General features: G+C 40.5%; 1 protein-coding gene and 1 long non-coding RNA gene across 2 annotated transcripts; one reads left to right on the forward strand and one right to left on the reverse strand.

Moving 5' to 3' along the window:
• Positions 1 to 7280: 7280 nt before the first annotated feature.
• On the reverse strand, positions 7281 to 18173 carry tmem87b (transmembrane protein 87B). Its single transcript, XM_036547259.1, has 20 exons — positions 17984 to 18173; positions 16500 to 16560; positions 16047 to 16138; positions 15780 to 15914; positions 15383 to 15436; positions 13789 to 13842; positions 13509 to 13602; positions 13149 to 13210; positions 12739 to 12922; positions 12171 to 12270; positions 11528 to 11621; positions 10552 to 10623; positions 10148 to 10256; positions 10001 to 10059; positions 9539 to 9642; positions 9094 to 9167; positions 8858 to 8925; positions 7697 to 7749; positions 7521 to 7551; positions 7281 to 7322 (listed from the first exon to the last, which is right to left on the reverse strand). The coding sequence occupies exons 1-20, from the start codon at positions 18134 to 18136 to the stop codon at positions 7281 to 7283; spliced, it is 1695 nt and encodes a 564-aa protein (XP_036403152.1). The 5' UTR covers positions 18137 to 18173.
• LOC118790479 lies at positions 14096 to 14644 on the forward strand. The gene is made up of 3 exons (XR_005005493.1): positions 14096 to 14113; positions 14392 to 14452; positions 14611 to 14644. It is a non-coding gene; the product is annotated as an uncharacterized LOC118790479 (long non-coding RNA).
• Positions 18174 to 21374: the final 3201 nt, after the last annotated feature.

Below are 21374 nucleotides of genomic sequence, written 5' to 3' on the forward strand. Positions count from 1 at the left end.
CTATTTGCTACGCACATGTTCGAAACGTTCTGAGCGGAGACATATTGCTCGTGCCATTACTCAACTATTAAAAAAAAAAAAAGAATCTACCGTCTCACTGAGAAAAATAATAAACGCGCTCACATTCCTCAGCGCACACGCTACTGGGCCAAGACACGGAAGACTGAGAGGTAGCGCTGCAACTACACGATGTCAATTAACGCCTAACTAACGCCCTATAGGCAATATTGAAGATTTTTTTGTTGTTGGATATTGCTAAACGCAAAACGGTACGTCGAATCTGTACAGCGAACTGGCTCACGTGGGTCGCGTGGCACCTGCTGCACGCGCTGCCTTTCAGAAGAAATAACTTCGCATTCCAAATACCCGAAATTCCTGTAGGTATCCGCTCAACCGGATAATCCCGATCCGCTTGAATCAACAACGGCGCACATTTTCTTTCTCTGGTTTTCGGTGCGTCTCGAATAGCAATCACGAAGTCTCACGGAGTCATAACGAGAGAACCACGTTTCAGACCCAGACAGAAAACAGAACAATACCAGCGGCTACGTAATGAATTCAGTGGGTTGTTTCAGAAAGAAAAGAACGGTGAATGAGAGCACTTCTGCTCTGGATATATCTTACAGGAAAAGGAGGGGAAAGTGTAGTGGCAGCACAAGATCGTTTTCCACATTGGGATATGTATTTGGAAGGAGTCCAAGCAGTAGACGATTGTGAGGAGAATAGGGATCTCTGTGTGTGTCTGTCCCCAGGTACAGATCAGACTCATGAGAATATGCAGCTCTGTTGTCAGATCCCTTCAACACCAGGCACACTGTTCAACCCTACCAAGCCCACAAAGACCACTCTCAATATCACATAGCCCCTCAACCCTGCAAAAAAAACCCCTCTGCAAATCATGCTTATTATCTCAAGCCCTTTCCCACCTGCCCCAGACAAGAAAACTCGAAACTATGCTGGACAGCACCTCCTCCGACAATGAACCCCACCCCCACAATAGAACTGGCGCTTAATGCCACTCCCTCCTCCTCCCTTTGTCACATCCACAAGTTTATGCTGCAAAATTGTGTTTTTGCTCATTGAAGGGCACTCCTCCACACACAAGGGCCTTTTATAATAATTGATATTTATGACAATCATAGACTCCAACAAAATCCATGTTGCTGGTCAACACACTGTGATAAATGTGTGTACCATAAATAAAAATTATTCTTGTTTTTACCAGGGAGCATGGAAACTGTTGTGCAGGCTGTGTACAGATACAAATGTCAAGACACACCCCCCTTGTAGTATACAGCCCCTCTCCCAAGCAGTACACAGTGACGGCACACCGCAAATCTGCAGTGCATATGTAGTAGGTTTTACTGTCCTCTCTTTGAGCGATAACAGTGCTGAGACCTTCTTTTTAAGCAGAACCAGCACAGGAGCAATTCCTGCATTATTTTCTGCACACAGATTAAGTTACAAATAACATTTTCATATGGGAGGAGCAGGAGGGAGAGAGGAGAGAAAGCAGTCTCTGGACTTCCAATAGGAAGAGTAAAGAAAACAGGCCTGTGCAATGTGATAGTGAATCATCTGTACCAGCCCTGAGCTCTTTTTTTTATTATGGATCTGTAATGGGGGGGGGGGGGGGGGGGGGTTACATCTGTTACAGCTGTGACGGTTTGAGTGTTTGAGTGTTTCTGTTAAAAAAAAACAAGGTGCATGTATGAATGTATTTATTATTATTACCACACACAGTGTTTTAAGTCTCTTTCTAACTGCCTATGAACAATAAGAAAAATTATAGACTTCATGGCATTCTGTCCAAATGGTTTGAAGAAAGAGTAAACAGAGGTTAATTATGCTGGCAAACTGGCCAAATACTGTTTTGCAGAACAGACAACACATTTGTATTCCCCTGAAGTCTCATAGATCATAAATGAACTGTAGGGGTGTATTGTATGTGAACTGTTTGGTTTCTCAACAGTAGCTAACTGTGCTCCCTTGAGTTCCTTGGTTAATTAGCTCAACGCAGGCTGTGCCAAACACATTCACCTCACCGATTGGAGGGTCTTTAAAGGGACATTAAATAGATATAACAATGTGGTGCAGCTGATCATCAGATCTGTTGTGCATTTCATCCACTGACTATTTTTTTACAGTAATCATACATGTTATGGTTCTGACATGGCATGACTCACTGAATCACTGTTAAATTATCACACTATCACTATCAAAATAAAACACTGACAAAAATATACATGTAAATTATTTGATCAAGCATCACCTCTGCTTCTGAAAAATGTAGAGCATATTCAATACAATACACTTCATAATGTTCCCAAACTAAAAGTCTAATTGAAAGATATGCTGTTATGTGATGGTGGAGGGATGCTAGACTCAACATATTTTGAGCAGACTGTTTGTACACGCACGGATGGCATGCATTCCCACAAATTAATAGGCTGAGGTTGGAGAAAGCTCTGGATCAAACAGCAGCACACACAAAGCCAGCGTTGAGTTGGGACAGTTATGGTTAGGAACATGTGGAGCAAATGACCCGGAGGTCGCTGGAGACCGTGGTGTGAGTAAACAGATCAGGCTCACGCTGTCAGTGCTCATCACTGCCAGCGTGTCATATCCCAGCTGGACAGACTCCCAGCTGCTCTGGCCTGTTCCCCCAGTTAAGCGACAGAGAGAAGATGTGCCACATACCAAAGTGCCCCGAATACCACTCAGAATGGGGACGTACTGGAATATAATACCATTATTTGTGTGCTCAGCACAATGTTGTTGTGATACTGTGGCATTAATTTGCCCATGAGACACTCTTGTCCAGGGAGACTTACATAACTTACATTGAAGCAAATCAAGTTAAGAGCCTTGTCAGGGAAGCAACACCACTCAGGATTATAACCTGCAACCTATTGTTTACATACCCCAACATGGCTCCACACTGTTGCCTACACAGCACTACTTCTCTCCTTATTACTGCCTATACATACGGTTCAACTTATGCATTCCATTCCATTATTCATTTGCTTAGCACATCACCCTTATAAAGGGCAATCAACAATTACACTGAGGTATTGTTACTTAAGGGTACAACAGTGGTTCCCCATCCATGACTTAAATTTTCCATGCACTGATAAGAGACCAGCAGCAAGCTGCATTGCTATCACAATCCCTGTCTACCCTCTAATCCATTGAGTCTCCAGGCTTTGGCTAACACAGTACACAGCGCATGACTCTTTCCAGAGTGGGGAATGCATCACTAAAGCACAACAACAGGGGAATAGACCTGTGTAATTCCTTCATTACAACCACAGAGACTGCCACACAGGAAACACACATCTAAATCTCAGTCACACACAGTCTGTAAACCAGGGTGTCAGCATTGATCAGTGCATGGGATAGGTCAAAGGCTGGAGTTTGTACAGCTTACTGTGGCAAAAATCTCCAGACTCTGTCAAAGTCCAGTAGGGGCAAAGAAGACTGTCTGAGGAGTGAAGAGTTCCTCTGTGGTTTAACCTCTATCGGTCGGGCTCTCTCTCACCTTGTCAAGGTTGCCCTTGTTCTCCATCTAGTGAACCCCACCTTCCTGCAGCCATCTGTGAGGCCCGCATTCCCCTACACCCTCCCCGAAGAGCAACAGAGAATCTCCTGCATTTGATCTTTATAAAAACTCCAAGCATGGTATAATCCATCCGTTACAAATTCATTTTCATTATAATTCACCATACAATGTGATATAATATCTGATGCCACACAATGTCTGAGGATGTATTTGGCATCCAACCTGAGCTCATGGGAGGCAGCCACATATCATGTTGATTCTGGAAATGACTTATTGCCAAAATATAGCAGCAGCATTTCAGTTTGCAATAGGATAAAAAGACAATAGAATCAGTTGTACAGGTATTCAGGCCTTGACTGCCCCCTGGTGACACATCCTGTCCCAACTGAAGAGTTTCTGTTCAAAGAAATGGATAGGTCTACACCAGTGTTTCTCAATCCTACTCCTGGAGGCCCACGGGCCAGCATATCTTCAATCTATCCTTGCTCCAAACACACCTGATTAGTATGATTAACATGCTCTTGATTAAATCAGGTGTGCTCAGCTAATCAAAAGTGCCACTGATGAGTTCAGTCAGGTTGGTAGAGCAGGGGAAGATGGAAAATGTGCAGGACAGTGGGCCTCCAGGAGCAGGATTGAGAAACACTGGTCTACACCAACAGAAGAAATTGAGTAATATAGCTTTTAGAAGCTTGGCCATGAGTGTCAATGCATTTAATATAGAGGCAGGCATTGATGAAGACCATAGTATGATCACAAATGAAGCCTCTAATCCCAGGCAAGATCATTCTAAGTACTTTCTGCCCTCAATGACTGATCTGAGATCTGAGATCAGCTTGCCCACTTGCAATTCTAACCATTTAATCAGCCTTTAAAGCATGCTTCCAGAAATAAATTCATTTCTCCTGAAAAATTACATTCTTGGTGTTGCCAAGGCAATTGAAATGGTCAGTGAATGTGCATCACGTGGCCAGCTACAGCTGAGCTAAAAACTCCCACTAACTTTTGCCTTCTGTAAGAAGGTCACACAAATAGGTAGTGCGGGTGTGTACCCCTAGATCCTATCAGGGTACATACTAAGTGGAATTTCCTTAAGTGCCTCTCCTAAAGGTACAGCAATCAAATCTGGGATCTGAACCAGCAACCCTCTAATTAACTTACCAAAGGTAAACACCATAACTCTTTATGGCCAGACTGGTTGCAGTTTACCTAGCGTAACTAAAAGTCCCAGGACATTACCCCAGCCACCACAAAGCTGTAAAGCTATAACATGGCATTTCCATGTTTTCTGCCCTATAAAGCACCAGGCCATTCTGTGATCTAAACATAAGCATTTTAACCATTTTAAAACCATTTTAACCTTTAACCCAAAGGGAAAGAGAATGTTCTTGCAAAAAGAAATAAAAACAATCACACTGCAAACCACAATGAACTGTCAATAAAAATAAAGGATTTTTATTTACACTTAAATTAAATCAATATTGTAATTTTGGAAAACAAAAACCGTTCATTGTAAGCAACAGAAAATCGTCAGTACAGATTTACAGGCTCATGTAAAAACTGGGAATTAACAAAACCCGACAAAAAGAAAACCTGAAACAAAATGGACAAAAAAAAAGAGAATCCAATCAATCATACCATACTTAGACATCCTAACACAGATGGAATTACTTTATAATCAGAAAAGATTAAACCCCAATGCAAAATACTGAAATTCACAATGATAAAGGTGGAAAAACTACACACATCTACATGGTTAGTTTCAAATCACATCCACATCTGTGATAGCAAATATCACCATAGACTCATACACATGCCAACATCTGAAACCGAGAAAGATGAAAAATGGCTTTAATTTTTTTCCACATCCAGATTCCTCTATGTGCCCGAATTTATACAGTACATAAAGGCTTCCAAAGGCAATAAGAGGAAACTGTACACATGAACAGTAATAACAGTCAATGTATTACTGTGCCAAAATTGCTACATTTGTTAAATTTAAAGCAAAGAATAAACAAGATGTCACATAACATATATAAGATGAATTTCTGAGAGCAACTAAAATGCCACAAGATCCTCCAAATTTGCTGTCTTGACTGGTTCAACCTGGTTTAAAAGTAAGGCTTTATGAATGATCCCACAGCATCAAAAGTTACAATAAAAAGCCATTCCCTTTTACAAGAAAAGAACAAAAAATCGTTTTTTCAGGATGGCATCATGGAGGGTTAAGTACACTTAACATAATCTAAAGAAAAAACTACAGGTAAACAGGGTTCAGCACTGATGTGTAAACCTTATTAAAGAACATATATTGCTTTTTATTTGATTGGGAGAAAAGGTGCAGCTTGCCAGCTCAGTCACTCAGACTGGAGAAATGCCACAAAAAAGCAGCATTAGATTCTACGGCAACAACCAAAATAACTCTGCTTTCAAAATCTAACTGCATTCTCAATACTGTGACTCAATGAAAGAGAATACTTCATTAGTACTGCCTTTCTGATTCACAAAAGTAATGTAAATTGTGTATCACAAAGGGACAAACACACACACACCCACACACACATATATTTAAGATGGAAATGGAGATGTCCCCCAACCTGCTTCACACAGAGGGACAGATCATACTCTCAATACAACCTGAATAATGCAAAGAAAAATGTGCCAGACTTTGGTCATTTCAGGCTTATAAATTCAGTTTGCTTTTTTCAAGATGAGTTTATTTTTATTAAAAACATACAAAGATTGGTAGCAATGTAAACTTAAATAAATAGAGAATTCAATGTTTATGTGTCACATTTTTTGGGAATCTGACAGCTCTGATTAAATTTCACTTTTCCAGAAATATCTTCAACACCTACAGTAAGTGGTAAAGATTTTTATACCTCTTGGGAGGAAAACCTTAAACATTTTCCTAAGTATACAAATTTTTTCATAAATGTGTCTTACTCCGTTTCCACTATAGAGCTGGAACCAGGCTGGCTGACTCAGTTCACTTCTGACGTAATTTACCATGATCTTGCTTGCTGTGGTATCCCGTATCAGTTCAGCCAGGTAGCATTACTGGGGCTGGCCTACACACTGTACAAGTGAGCTATACATGGAGTCACCAAGCTGCACAAGGTTAGAAAAGTGCTTTAAACCTAGAAGATAAAAATGCAAGGGAGAAAGCAAAATGCTGCCATCACTGTTCACAGTAAACAAAGCAAACAACCAGACCAGATAAGTCACACAGACACGTGCTTTTGTTGGGAAATCTTTGCCTTAAACTGTAGCCAGTCTTCTCAATGTGGGCAGATGGCACGATGTCATGTCCTACGGCTCTGGTTGTTGGCAATACAACAGAAAAGCAACCATACAGAGCTGCATCAATCAACAAGCTTCCAGCTCTACAGAGGAAAAGGGCTCTTTGAAACAAATGAGGGGAGGGGCAAAAATATACATGGTTAGCATAAATCAGACTCTTTGGAATAACCTCAGACTAAATAAACAAGGCTAGAAATGTTGATGTTCTGGATAGAGACGGCTTTTCAGTGATCTTCTTTTCTTTCAACAAGCAAACAAAGGCCTCAGATCAATAATGACCCTGAGTGATGACACCTTTGACCTCTGACCTCTGCCTCCACCCTGCAGGATATAGTACAGAGGGTGCTTTGGTCAGCGCCACCGTTGGCTGACCTCTACCGTTCCTCCTTCAAGTGTGAAGCAGCGCTCTGGTCCATCACTCCATCTTTGACATCTCATACTTTGTGGTCATGATTTCCTGGAACAGTGACATACACCACAAATTGTTATGACAATGAGACCAACACAGAGACAAACCTATTTACTTTCTATCCACATCATTAACATAACCACACACTCTCTTGAAAAACATTAAACAACAGATGTACACATGACACAACAAATGAAAAGCATAGCATTCATACTGTCCATCAAAAGGTAAAATGCTAGCTCTTACCTCATCAGAGTCCAGGAGGATGGGCAAGGCCCTGCAACAGAAAGGATACCAGCTCACGTTTTGCATGAGAAAAAAAGCCATTTGTGTTTACAGCAATAAAAAACAGGTTTTTCTTGACATTCAACACATGGAGAGATCAAGTCACATAATGAGATGCAAGGTCTTGTGACACTTACACGTCTGACAGAGAAGTAGGAATGTTCTCTTCCACCCACTTTAAGTCTTCATCCTGAAGAAAATGTGAACAATATTTACATCATTCCGAAAAGAAAGAGAGAACTTCACATCTACAGGGATGGAGGGAGGGAAAGACAGCTGAGACTGGCAAAGGGAGAAGGAGAGAGACTGCATTAAATCAACATCATCATCTGTTGGATATAATCTTTCATTATTATTATTATTATTATTATTATTTACACAAAAGTGTTACAGTGTTTTGACAATAGCTGAGCTAGCAGTGGTTATAGTCCTGCAGCGGTTTTCTGTATGAACTGTCAGAGTGCATATACTGTATACAAACACACAGTGGGTTTCAATGGATGTTCTATGGGTATATGTGAAAGTGTACAGTACACAGACATGTGACAGTGGATGTGTGAAGGGGACACTGGATGTAGATATACCATGGTGGATGTGCCACAGGTAGATGTAGGTGTACATAAGGTATGTGAGGATGAGGAAGTGGTAAACACCACTAAAACTGCTAGCTAGCTACACAATTAGCAACAGGTCACTTATCTCGCTAGCTTGCTATCTAGCTTGGTGGAAAACAGTTTAATTTGACACTTTTTAATCTGTTCAGGCACCATTTCATCTATTACTATAATTAACTGGTGGTTGCCTTTACCTGTGTTTTGTCATTTTCCTTTTTCCTCTCATGTAGAAAATAATGTGTCCATCTAGCTAGACATATTCAATGTTGATTAACAACAGTTCTATTCGTGGCACAATTTACTGTGCCAGGCTACTTCCTCCTTTGTTGGTTCCGTACAGATGTACTTCCACTAAACAGTGTAACTATACTGTCGCTACATCTAGTACTAGGTCAACCATACCTCACCGTTAGCTGGCGGTAAGGGGAAAAAATATTTTTAGCATGGCCAAGTTTAAATGGAACCGAAACTGTGTGAGTGGAAACAAACCCAGATTCTGAACAGGTTTTGCACACAAGCTCTGGCTTCACAAGGTACGAAAAGGTCAAGGTCAGAGAGTGGAAAGGTTTCATTCTGACGCAAAATCAGATGAAAGTAAAGAGCATGATGAAATAACTACAGCAATGGATGGCTGAATCTCTTCCACTGATGGTGCTGTTGTAAATGCTGTCATACTGTACTCACCAGGTTGTTCACAGGCTTCACTACTCCATTTGCTTCACTCTTTGATGCCCTCAGCTTTATACCTTCAGCTGGCAAATATAAGGAACATATACAGTATATGTATAAAAACTTAAATGTAAAATATTGTAAGCATATTATTATTTAAAATAAAAACTGACCACTTCAACAAACTACATGCACTGAAAAGAAATTTCTCATTCAGTAAATTTTCTTCTATTGCAATTGGTAGACCATACCCAAATTAGCAGAAACCAGAAACTCTTCGATTTCTTCATCATCCGAGTCGTCAATCAAAGGAGTGAATGCATACCTGTAGGAAGACTGAGACTGTAACTTATGAAAACTACATCTAATAGTAAAAACATAAATTAATGAATGAATGCTGATTCACATTGACAACATACAAAATTTTAAGATCTACTTCTTGTGTTGAAAACTTTAGTAAGCACACTTCTGTCGGTAAAACTCCATACCAAGAGATTAAAATGGAACAAAATGTTATACAATGAAAACCACTTAACCTTAAAACCAATTTCTCTGTGAAGCTACAAGGGGATGTAGTTTTTCCTAAAATGAAAACAAGTTACTTTTTAAGACAGGTGACAACATGGGAAAAAAGTGTGGCACACAAAGACTGCCTGTTGTTTCATATGTCAACAATGGCCCGGAACAGTTACCCACCTCTGGTTATTTGCCGACGGTCTCCATAGAAACATGATGACAAGCAGAATGACGGAAAACAGGAACCTCCAGAAGGCATCGTCAACCCATAGCTCCATCCAGTCCTGCAGAAATATGGCACAAGAAAATCTTTTCAGCAGCAATAGCTTGATGAGTGAGGAACAAACTCTTCAAGTGCTAATAGGCCGCTTTGCACTGGACCTAAGACTATCTCAATGTTTCTCATTGAGAATATATTTCTCAATGAGAAACAGGCCAGGGTCATGCTAACATAAGCTCAGAGTACCCCCAAAAGAAGATAACTGTATAAATTTTGTTTACCCACTGAGGACCATGACAGACAAACCATTAGAATTTCCAAAAAATATTTGAAAATTGGAATTACGTTTTTGGAGGCAACATTACACATCCTGTAAAGTTTTTTAGTGTAACTTCTACTTAATCATGTAAAGTGGTACTCACGGACTGGCAGTCTGCTAGCCGGAACTTTTTTGTCGTCCATACCATAAAAACAATGGAGGCTGTCAGGGAAACAAGTGTCCTTATGAATTTTACTGCTTTGAATAGAAAAAGCAAAATGATTGCATTGGGACCCGGGATCTTACTGACCGATAACAGCAAAGATGAGTGTGTTGGTGAAGTGGCGGTAGAGGGACAGCTTCACTGGATTTCTCCTTAGTTTCAGGGTTTTTATGGTTTGTGCCAAACTGACAAATATGTTAGAGGGAGTCAAGGAAACGATGGGAAAATAGCAGAGAGGTGGCATCTATTGTCACAAATACGGTAAAGCCATAGCATAAATATACCACATTATTCACTGCTTCATCTTTATCAGGAGAAGACATAGACTTGCATGTGTACAGACTGATGAAATCACCTTCCCACAAAGTCACTACTTTTAACAAGGAGGAGAAACAGGACAGCAGCCATGCAGAGAGACCTTTGAAACCGTCCCAGACAGAGGATTGGCGTGGGGAACAGAAAGGTGCAAAGAGGCACAGCATGAAGGATATCCACCAGCACAGAGAGGAGTCAAGCAGGGCCAGGGGAATGTTGGCCAGCAGAGCCAGGTCAGAATCTTTCACCTGAGAGAGCGGAGACAGAGGGAGGGAGAGGGAGAAAGGAAAGACAGACAGGACAGCAGTGTGATTAAGGGAGGGGAGTGAGACAGTGAGAGAGGAGGAGAGGGAATGAAAATAAGGGGAGAGAGGACAGAAAGAAAAAGATGGTCAGAAAGGAAAATGGGGGGGGGGGGGGGGGGGGGAGATCCACCAGTTTCAAAGCAAACAACCAACTGCATGAAAAAATATAACTAACACATAACACTAATATAACTAACCATAACTATCACAACACATAACTAATTGTTCCTGCACCACTGGCTTCAATTCATCAGGTCTGCAATTTCTGGCCTGTGTCCATACAGCTGATAACATGGGAAATGATTTGACATTTTTAGCTCTGTGACCCAGATATGATAGCAAACACTCCCCAGTTATTCAAGGTCACCTCTACTGAAGATACTTCAGTCCTCTTCCATGCTGCATCAAGTAGAGTAAAAGTATTACCAGATTTTCTGAAGGTGTACTACTCATTTCAACTAATCAGCCCATGGGCTGTACTTCTAATGTGTTACAACAATCCCACGATGCACCACACACAACTATGAAATTTTCCTATTAAGGATATGAACCAGACGGAACACGAGTCGAACACAGCCAAAACAATGGCAGTTATGAGGGCAGCGCCGTTGTCTCGTCCCTTTCAAATCAATAAATACATTTGGATTCATGGACATAGCATTTAAACGAACAAAGTCACACATAAGATATAATAAAATAAGATCACAACTGCACGCACACTTCAGCCATCTTCTGATCAGACATTCCACATGAATTAATCAATTGGGTTGACAATGACTTGAAAGCCTAGCTTTTTAATAATCACATATACATCCCTATGAAAAGAGACAGAAACACACTGAATTACCCCTGTGATTCTCAAAACACCCTCAATGGCAGCAAAGGCGAAGTAGAGGACCCCAAGCCCAACCACTCTGTGCATCACGGTCCCCAGACGAGGCCTAGCACAAGGAACACACACACACAAACATCTCAGTTAAACATCTGCACCAGGGAGAAATAACCTTTAACACATAGTAGCTTAGCCTTGATACTGAAGGACTGCAGCCTCTGCTGGGCTACTCAAACCGGGACCTGTCAATGTTCTATAACTGCATATCAGGTAACTGCACAGTCTGCTTTACTGTTCAATACTCAGTTTGTGCCATGTAAATCCCACTGTCTTTACTGACTTCCCTTACGTGCAAATTTCAAAAGTCCAACGCACATCCATCTGACAACATCCAAGTTGACTACAAGCAGTTACACAGATTTGGTGCTACTCTGTGAATGAAAGGACGATATTGTGCTGTAGAGGATAAGCAGAAGGGGTTCCAAATGTGTCAATTACAAGTAGCACTCCTAAATTCCACTATACCCTTGAACAGTGTAAATTCTTATTATCCAGCGTACTAACTGAACGATATGTAAGCTACGCAATTCACACTATGTAAGCACATTTGCTAAACAAATTAATAATGACAACAATAATGACTAGGGTGCAGATTTACTTGACTATCCCATAGCCCAGACTGACGATGATGACAAGCAGTCGCGCTAACGTCCTCTTCAGTGCAGAGATGAGCTCGGCGAAGATCAACAAGCCTTGCGCTGTCAAATAACAACATTGCAAAAAAAAAATAGTTTCAAATATTGAGTAAAGGCTAGCTCTTCCTCACAAGAAAAGACAACTTTTCTTATATATCTTATACATCTCTGCATAGTGTATTGTGGGCATATAAGTATATTTGTATGGTTACAAGGGAGAACCCTTAGTGACCATTTTTTTCAACATTCACCATGCAGTGATACAGTGCCAACTTCCTCAACAGGGAAATCAGCTTTTCTACTATTCTGTAAAGGCACAGCACTGTGTGATGCAACAAGACCCCACACTTCTGATAATAATTACTATTAATAACTAATAACAGATTGATAATACGGTTTCATGAATATTATGGTGTCTCCATATCTGTCCAATAACTACTCCCCTTTTTGGGAGGACTTTACAGAAAGAGACAAAGGAGTTGATCCCCCCACCCCTTGCAGCAGTAGCGAGTGAACGGTAAGGCCACTCACATGCTGAGCCCACAGTGTTGGTGTTCTCATACTCTGCGCAAAACACGGCCTTCTCCACCATCCCCAGGAAGATGACAGCGGCGATCCAGAACTGGATCCGCAGCAGGTCCTTCCAGTAGCAGGCTGACCAAAGGAACCAGAGCAGGGCGTACAGGATGTAGACCACACACATCACCATGTAGAACTGACACAGACAGACAGACAGACAGAGAGAGAGAGAGAGAGAGAGAGAGAGAGAGAGAGAGAGAGAGAGAGAGAGACCCAATCTTAATCTGGCAAGAACCAATGCGTTTTCCTGATAGACCTTGAGCTTGGAGTACGTGATTGCTGCAAAACTGCAAAACTCAAAGTGCAGACAAGGAGATATGACATCATAGCAGAACCTCTGCACAATAAGATTAAACACTTACAATCATGAGCGGCCATTCAGTGATGGAGATGAATCCATGACTGCCTTTCATTACAACACTCACTGAGGGAAAACAAAATCTATGATTAGACATCCTCACAACAAAAACTATACTACTAAAGGTACTACTCGACATGTGAAAAAAGATGGAACTGTTCCTTGCTTTGTTTGGGGAGGGAAAAATTGATTCAGTAAACCTCTTCATAAATTCAACTACAATAATGTCATCAGCCTTCACCATATCACCAATAAAACTAAATTAAGCCATGAAGCTATCAATTTGGTCTAAATTTACTATATAGTGATCTGTCTTATGGGAAATTGTGAGTGTCCTTTGCAAAAGATATGTGTTAACACTCACCAGTTAGATTCCAGTTTCCCTCTGGTTTTGTGGACTTGATTGACACTACAAGCAAGTAAGGTCCATCTCTCCATGTTGTGGCTATGACGTCATCCTAAACAGGTACACAGTTTCATCATGAAATGACCTCTTACATTGTTTTCTAACAGTAAAAAGGGGCCACATGAACATATGACAAATACGTTACAGCACAGGGTTTCTGAATGGAAGTGTATCCTCAATCATAACAAGCACTTCCCATGTAAACATCTACACTTTTTATGAAGGCTTATAGGCTTACTGTGACAAAATGCCGCTCTGATTCCTCTGTCCTCCATCTGGTATAATTTTCATCCTATGGAGAAGATAAAAGCTTTGCAACATGATGCTGAAACAGGACTGTAATCTGTTGTTGCGGTATATTCCATTGCCCTGAATGTATGACTCTATGTAGCAGGGGCAATGTGATTCCCTGAATTTCCCCTCTCACGGTGATTTTTTTTTTTCTCAAGGATTGTTATATATTGTATCTTTTTCCTGACACTGGGCGTGGTTTTCCCACGCTGGCACCATAAATGACAGGGTTACCCTTACTCTGCCTCTTTTGCGACTTATCAGAGGCAGAGGTACGTGTGTCATTGTGCTGTTTTGTTGTTTTAATAAATCAACCATTAAATTGTTGTATATTGTCATGGGGAAATTTTCAGCAGTGAATGTCAGGATGTTGTGCGTAATATGCGCGAGTTTTAAAGTTTTCAGCTGCATATTGAGTTTGCCATGCTGCAGCTAGCTAGCGCAGCTGCAGGTATCAGGGATATTACTATACAGTTCCGTTGCATAGCCTACTAGTGGATGCGACTGTGGATGCTAGTATTTTAAAGTGTGGTTGCCTGTGTGTTGGCAGGAGTGTGACGCGCCTGGCTCGCTCCGTGCCTGATTTTGTTTTCTTCCCTGTGTTTTGTCAGGTATGCCATGCTTTGTGTTTTCCCTATATTCTGTTTATTTTGTGTAAATTGTTTGCACTCGTTTTGTGCGCTCTTTTGCGACTTATCAGAGGCAGAGGAGTGTGACGCGCCTGGCTCGCTCCGTGCCTGATTTTGTTTTCTTCCCTGTGTTTTGTCAGAAATAAAATTCTTAAAATCAGGTCCTTTGTGGCGTCCCTGTTCCACACACAACACAACGCGGAGTGCCACGGAGAGGGGAGACGATCTACGTTACATCTACACATAACCAATAGTAATAAGATTTGTTTTTGACAGAGTTAAACTTAGGTCTACAAGAACCTCTATTCACAGACATTGTTGGCACCATTGAAAATGGCTGCAATATATATGTTTGGAAACAATGAACCTAATCCATCATCATCAACTGAAACGACACAGACAGCCCATTAAAGTCAATTGAACTGGGTAGTTCAGGTTACTAATGTGTCAATAAATTTTATGATCTCACCACAATGAAAATGCATGTGTGCAGTACACCACACAGTTAAGAGTATCAGCCTCTGATGCTGGAGTTGATAATGATTTCTCCTAAAACCGCATCAAAATATCCTTTTATTCAGAGAGGTATTACATTACAGGATATGCAATACTTCAGAAGGATAAAAATGTTTCAAAACCACTGGAATAAGTACTTAAGTAGTGATTCATGACAAATCACTGCCACATCACCTGCAGGATACACCTAGCTTTACAAAAAAGGGGATGCAAATATTGCACGACATGATATTACAGAAAACAAAGTCACCCAGCACTTTTGTTATGTCCTATGCCAAAGCAACAGTGAACCCTACACCACTGATTCATCCTATAATATCGCTCATTCCAACAAACATGTCGCGGATTTTACATATGTCATAAAAGCCATTGTAATTGTGAGTCTCCTCCTCTCACCTGTTCCATGCCTGCCACAGGTGGTGCCACAGGCCGAGGCAGTCCCTTCGTTTTCTGAAACAAGAATGACACAGGAGATAGAGAAGGAGTGTAGAGAAATGAACAGTAACTCGTTAATAAATCTTGAAAAAGGAGAGTAAATGGGCAGATTTACATAAATTTTTGTTTCATTTTCACAGAAATGTTTAAAGTGCCACTTGGAAGAATCAGAGAATAGAGAATTCGTTGCTTGATAATTTATAATGACCAAAATTTGTGGACAAACCAAAAATGCTTGCTTATGAGTTATCTGTTTAGTTTAGATAGAAAATCACTGGACACACTGGACCCCCAACAGAGACCACTCTATGTGAAGTTTGTGTATGGAGGCCCTCCTTGCGTGTAGGGGGAAACTCACATTCAGCATGGGGAAGAAGCGCAGGTCCTTGTTACAGGTCAGTTGCTGGTGCTCATGCTCAATGTACTCCCCACGCCCCAGGGGGTTAGGGTCCAAACTTTCCCCTCGGCTCAATGGTGTTCTATCATACATTTCCTGAGGAAAAAATAATAATGAATCACAATGGTTCTCTTCACGTCCCAATAAACTTTGAGCCAGTATAAATTACATAACACTGAGCAACACATATCAATGCTACAGTGAATATAAAATGGTCCATGTACTTACATCAATATTATTAAACTCATTGTGACAGGGGTAGTATTTCAAATACCAGTGGATGGTAAACTTCACCTCTTCCGGGCAACCAAAATATGTAACTAAAGACAGACAGACAAAACCAAAAAAGCACTATAATCACAATCACAATTAAGCCTTTTCATCACTTACATATGAAAATAAAAATGCATATTAAAATGTATTAAAATACGAAGCCTGTGTTCTTAACCAGATAACCATCTCTCTGCATTGGACTACTAGGTTATTACAGGGCTGGTAAATTCACATTCAGAAATGATGCTTCTATAACACTGAAGCTGAAAATTGTTTCAGAAGTGGACCACAGGCATCTCTGCTCTTTCTCTGCCACAACAAAGGAGAGGGACACAGAGATATGTTGGACCAAGTATGTGATGACATCTGGACCACAGAGCATGAAGAGTCTACACATAGAGCATTTACCTTTAAATATGATATCTGTGTTTTTGTACATGGATTTCCTTAGTAGCAACGGTCTTGAGGTCTGAAAGAAAGTAGATTAACCCTTGGTAGAAGTTCAAGAAAAGACACTGAAAACAAGGGCGTTGCAGTGTTTGTGCAGTACTGGTCACAGCCCTTGCGTCTGCAGCAAAGGTATCTCTCATTACAAACTCTGCAACTGGATACGTTGGTAGGTACAACATCTGTGGAAAACCAGGGACTTTGTTTTAATAATTCAGTTTCTTTTAATAGCATTGAGTCTAGTGTTAGCGACGCCGTCTCTGGAACTGGGCTGGAGATACAGGCACAGGAAAATAGCCACATCACCACATTGCACAACGTTGCAAGGTACCTTTAATCCGACTTTAGCTTCCACAAAAACTCGTTGCTTCAACCCATTCACACAGCATACCAAACTGAAACTAGACAAGCGGGTTTCACAAATATCTCGGGTTGTTACAGAAAAAAATACTGTGACTGCATCACTGAATGAATTAACTATGAATACAAATGGTCGGTTCCATACTGCGGAAATATGTAGTCTAGACTGCGAAAAATGTGTAGTGTTCGTTTCAGCTCTTAAGATTTATATAAATGTTTCCTTCACATGGAACAAAATTATTCAGACGCAGAACAAGCTGGGTTGTGAACACTCTTAATTCAACGGGACAAACTGGCCCTGTAGTTACTTAAACAATTTATGACATTGTCCGATTGCTAGCGATCATAGTGCAGTATTGCCCGTCCCCAAAGTATTTGATACTTGAAATATATAGCCTGCTGGCATGGGAATTAAAATTACGATAATGGACAGAATACTTATCAATTTATAGGCGATAGTAAAAAGTGAAAATTTGGAATTCTCAAAATCTGACAAGAGATTAGTTTCTGCGAAATTCTCTCTAAACACTACAGATGGACAATCGGCAGAAGTAGCTGTCGTTAGCTACCAAAACAAACGTCACTCTGATTAGCCAGACGAGTTAGTCTGGCTATGTAACATCTGGCTAACCTCACTAACTAGTTAGCACTACAGGCCTAGTTGGCTAACAGCTGCAGATAAGTTCCTTAACACACAGCTGGGCTAAATGTATGCTTGTTCTTAGAATGACAGCCAACGTTACTAGCTATGCATTAATATTAGCTTGTAGCTAGCTAACAACCTAGCTGAGCCCCAACATTGGCGAATGGGTTGAGAAACTTCATAGTGGCATGCCCTATTTATTGAACTTGCGGAAATGTATTTCTTGCAAAATGTAGATTTCAAGTACTGTGTAACACAGCGAGGTTTGGCCTGATGTGATGTTATGCCGGCTAAGGAGTCGGGTAGCTTCTAGCTAGCTAGCTAGCTGGCCGTGTAACATTATCAGCCAGCTTGAATGTCCTCCACGTCCCGTTTTCTGTGCTGACCCTCAGCCGCGTCTCCTGCAGAATGCAGGCTTGGCGAGCAACGACAAAAGACTTACATTGACGACTGTGATAATCCACTTTCCCGTCTCCGGGGCAGCATCGACTCCACCGTTGAAATTGTTCAAGAATGTCCCAATCAGGAGAAGCAACCACGTTCTCGATCTGCTGGCGGGGCAGTTCCACGTCTTCCAGCGCTCAAAGGCCGCCATGTTTTCCTGTCAAACACTTCCCTGCGTAGCCAACTCACCTGCCGCAAGCAACGTCAGCGTCTCACCTGCGGTCCTTAACTGGCGTATCAGCTTGCACACTGTAGACATGCAGTCTATCACATGTTACATTTACATTAATTACAATATTTATTAATGTAATATTAATTACATTAATTACAATAATGACATTACACACCCAGCCCAACTGGTTATAGCCAGGGCCTTCCTGTGGAGATGCATTTGGATAGTCTGACCACAAAATGTAATTGCCATGTTAATAAACGTCATATTTGCTCGACTACGAATTTCGTAGTGAATTTTGGAAATTGCGTTCTCAAAAATGGTGAAGCTTTTGTCCCAAAATTATTCTTTATCAGTTACACCTAGCTAAGGATCTCTAAAACATTTAATTGAGTGAAATATAGCCAACCGTTTAAAATAATCAGGCCCCACACCCTACCAACCACATATGCAGCAATTTGCATTACTTTTTAAGTAAGTACCAGATTTCTAAAAAAGTTATGTTTGCTTAAAAGGAAACCCCTTGGTGGAACTCGGGGCGATTCTAGGATCAGACCTTTAGGGGGGCTCAGCCCCTAATGAGAATGTGACATGCATACAGTGTCTTGCAAAAGTGTTCAACCCCCCTGCTAAATCACTGGATAACAATTAATACATTAATATTTTTCCTATATATGATATTTTAATTTACAACAATAATACTTTTAATTAATTACTAGTAGCCTAAGTAACACTAGTTTTACACCACAAAATATTTTCTAAGTAAATGAAAAATGGAATATGCTGTTTGCAAAAGTATTCAACCCCTTTCACTTTGGCAAACCTCAATTCAATTAGGTACACAATGTTACCTTCAGAAGCAACCTAATTAGTTGGGTGGTCTATTGTAGTGAATATTAACAATGGTTCAAATGTACTGTAAATATACCATGAAGCCCAATTCTATCAGAATAAGAAACATTGTGACTACTTTAACTAAAATAATAAAGTGCATCAGTTAGCTCCTTACCTGGCAACTGTGCAAGCACAGTTGCACAGAAAGCTAACATCCGATAATCTCTAGCGAAATACGCAGCTACCGTTCTTTGGCAGTATTCACACCATGGAACTATAACCAGACACTTTGTAGGTAAGGAATAAACCACGACTGGCGGTGCAATTCTATGGAAATAAACCATGACAGAGTGGTGTGATGCAGCCCCGCGGCGAAGCCAAGCGCCGTTACCCACCCTGAAGTGGTTTATTTCAATAGAACTGCACCGCCAGGAGTGGTTTATTCCGCTTATACCACGGCTACTTACCAAAGAAATAATTCAGCACTATTATTAAATTAGGCTACTTTTTATTATTTTTTTAACAAAATATATATTACAATATGTGCACATCCGCAGATTCTCCATGTCCATTCATATAGCTATCTTGACACATCCAAACTTTAAAATTTAGTTATTTTAAAAATGTACTATATTAGCCTACATAAAAAAATAAGGCTACTATACGTTACACATCTAGGCTGCGGCTACTGAAACTACAGTAATTTAGCCCACTAACTAAAAACTTCTGATGTAGCCAGCTACACTGGCTGGTGAAGTGGATAACGTTACATTCGTGTCCGTCATCTTAAACGTACGTATGTGGAAACGGTGACTATAAGCTACATCGTACTCATTTACTGAAATTAAATTGAACGTTTCCATTTATTGTAAAAATCTCAAAGTCTCCATTCTTGCCAAAAGGTTAAATGTTATTTCTGAGAAATTCTCCATTTTAAGTGGCAAATTTCACAGTGTATTGACGATGTCACTTTGTTGATGCTGTAGCTGTATTGTTGCTGTTAACTGAAACGTTATCTAATGTTATTACAATGTTGCCGTTATGTTCGGTTGTCAATGGAATCTTCAGTAAAATTGAATGAGATTGCGTATTAATTTCGAACGGTGATAAGGCCACTTTCACTGGAACTACTTCATAGCCGTGCATTATTACCGTGCATTTACAGGGAAATAATGCACACCCCTCCAGCCAATCAGAAACGAGTATTTAACCAAGCCGTGATACCTAGACAAGTTCGCAAAATCTAACGTTAGAGGGCTAAAATGATTTCAGAAAGTAATAATAATTTATTATTATTATTATTATTATTCATATTTACAGGTGCTGAGATGAAATTTAGGTGTGCTTGAGCACCCCTAAAAAGACTCAATGGGTCAATGGGTTCCGCCAATGAGTGGAACTGGTCTATTTGGGTGAAATTTGAAGGTTAGTGAGAACAAATCGTACAAGACATGTATGGATACTGCCGCAAGATGGCACTAGTGTGCCATTGAGAGAGGATTTTGAATTCAGTGTGATTTTAGTCATCTAGATCAGCGTTTCCCAACCCTGCTCCTGAAGGCACACCGTCCTGCATATCTTCTATCTATCCCTGCTCTACCTACCTGACTGAACTCATCAGTGGCACTTTTGATTAGCTGAGCACACCTGATTTAGTCAAGCAGGAAGGATACATAGAAGATATGCAGGACAGTGTGCCTCCAGGAGCAGGGTTGGGAAACACGGATCTAGATTCTAGAAAATGTAGTCCCATTGTTTAGATCTGGACCCTCGGTTGGGTCGCGGGAGATTGAAATTGAGTTGACAAACTAAACTGCAGACCTACAATATAAGCCTAGATCTCAGGTGTAAAATTACGTTATCAGCTGTTCTATACTTTGTAACTGCACGATGTAATCATTTAGAAAGTTGTTCTGATGATACTGATGATTGTACTGCATTTAAGAAACTTGTCCTGTTAATAGCCTACTGATGATAAAAAACCGATCACTTACTGAGAAAACAAATTAGTTCTGATGCTACTACACCTGTTGAAAAACAAGTTTGTTGCTCATTCTGATGACACTATATTAAATGATAAATTTAAATGGGGTATTTAAAGTCTGATTGCATGTTCAGTGTCTTTTAGTTTACTTCGTTAGGACTTTGATCACAATGGCTTGTCATTTTAAAAATGTAGATCACCTGTAAAACGTTTCAAAACCACTGATTCAGTCTGTGGCACTTTTCTGGGTTGTGTATTTCAGGCCAAATTGGGTAAAGTCTTCCATTAAATTATTTTTCTGTAGTGCAGTTTACAATTTATCATGACACATGTCAATTTTTCTAAATTTGTCAGCTGACATACAATACTATAATTTCCCAATTCCTACAACAAAAATGA

Source organism: Megalops cyprinoides, chromosome 15 (assembly GCF_013368585.1).
Source record: "Megalops cyprinoides isolate fMegCyp1 chromosome 15, fMegCyp1.pri, whole genome shotgun sequence".
In the NCBI taxonomy this organism is placed as follows: domain Eukaryota; kingdom Metazoa; phylum Chordata; class Actinopteri; order Elopiformes; family Megalopidae; genus Megalops; species Megalops cyprinoides.

Coding starts and splice junctions, on each gene's coding strand:
- tmem87b (XM_036547259.1), bottom strand. CDS start 18,136: ATGGCGGCCTTTGAGCGCTGGAAGACGTGGAACTGCCCCGCCAGCAGA. Junction 15,437..15,779: donor GCTTCTTCCCCATGCTGAAT/GTGAGTTTCCCC, acceptor TTCTTGTTTCAG/AAAACGAAGGGACTGCCTCG. Junction 11,622..12,170: donor CTGGGCTATGGGATAGTCAA/GTAAATCTGCAC, acceptor TCCTTGTGCTAG/GCCTCGTCTGGGGACCGTGA.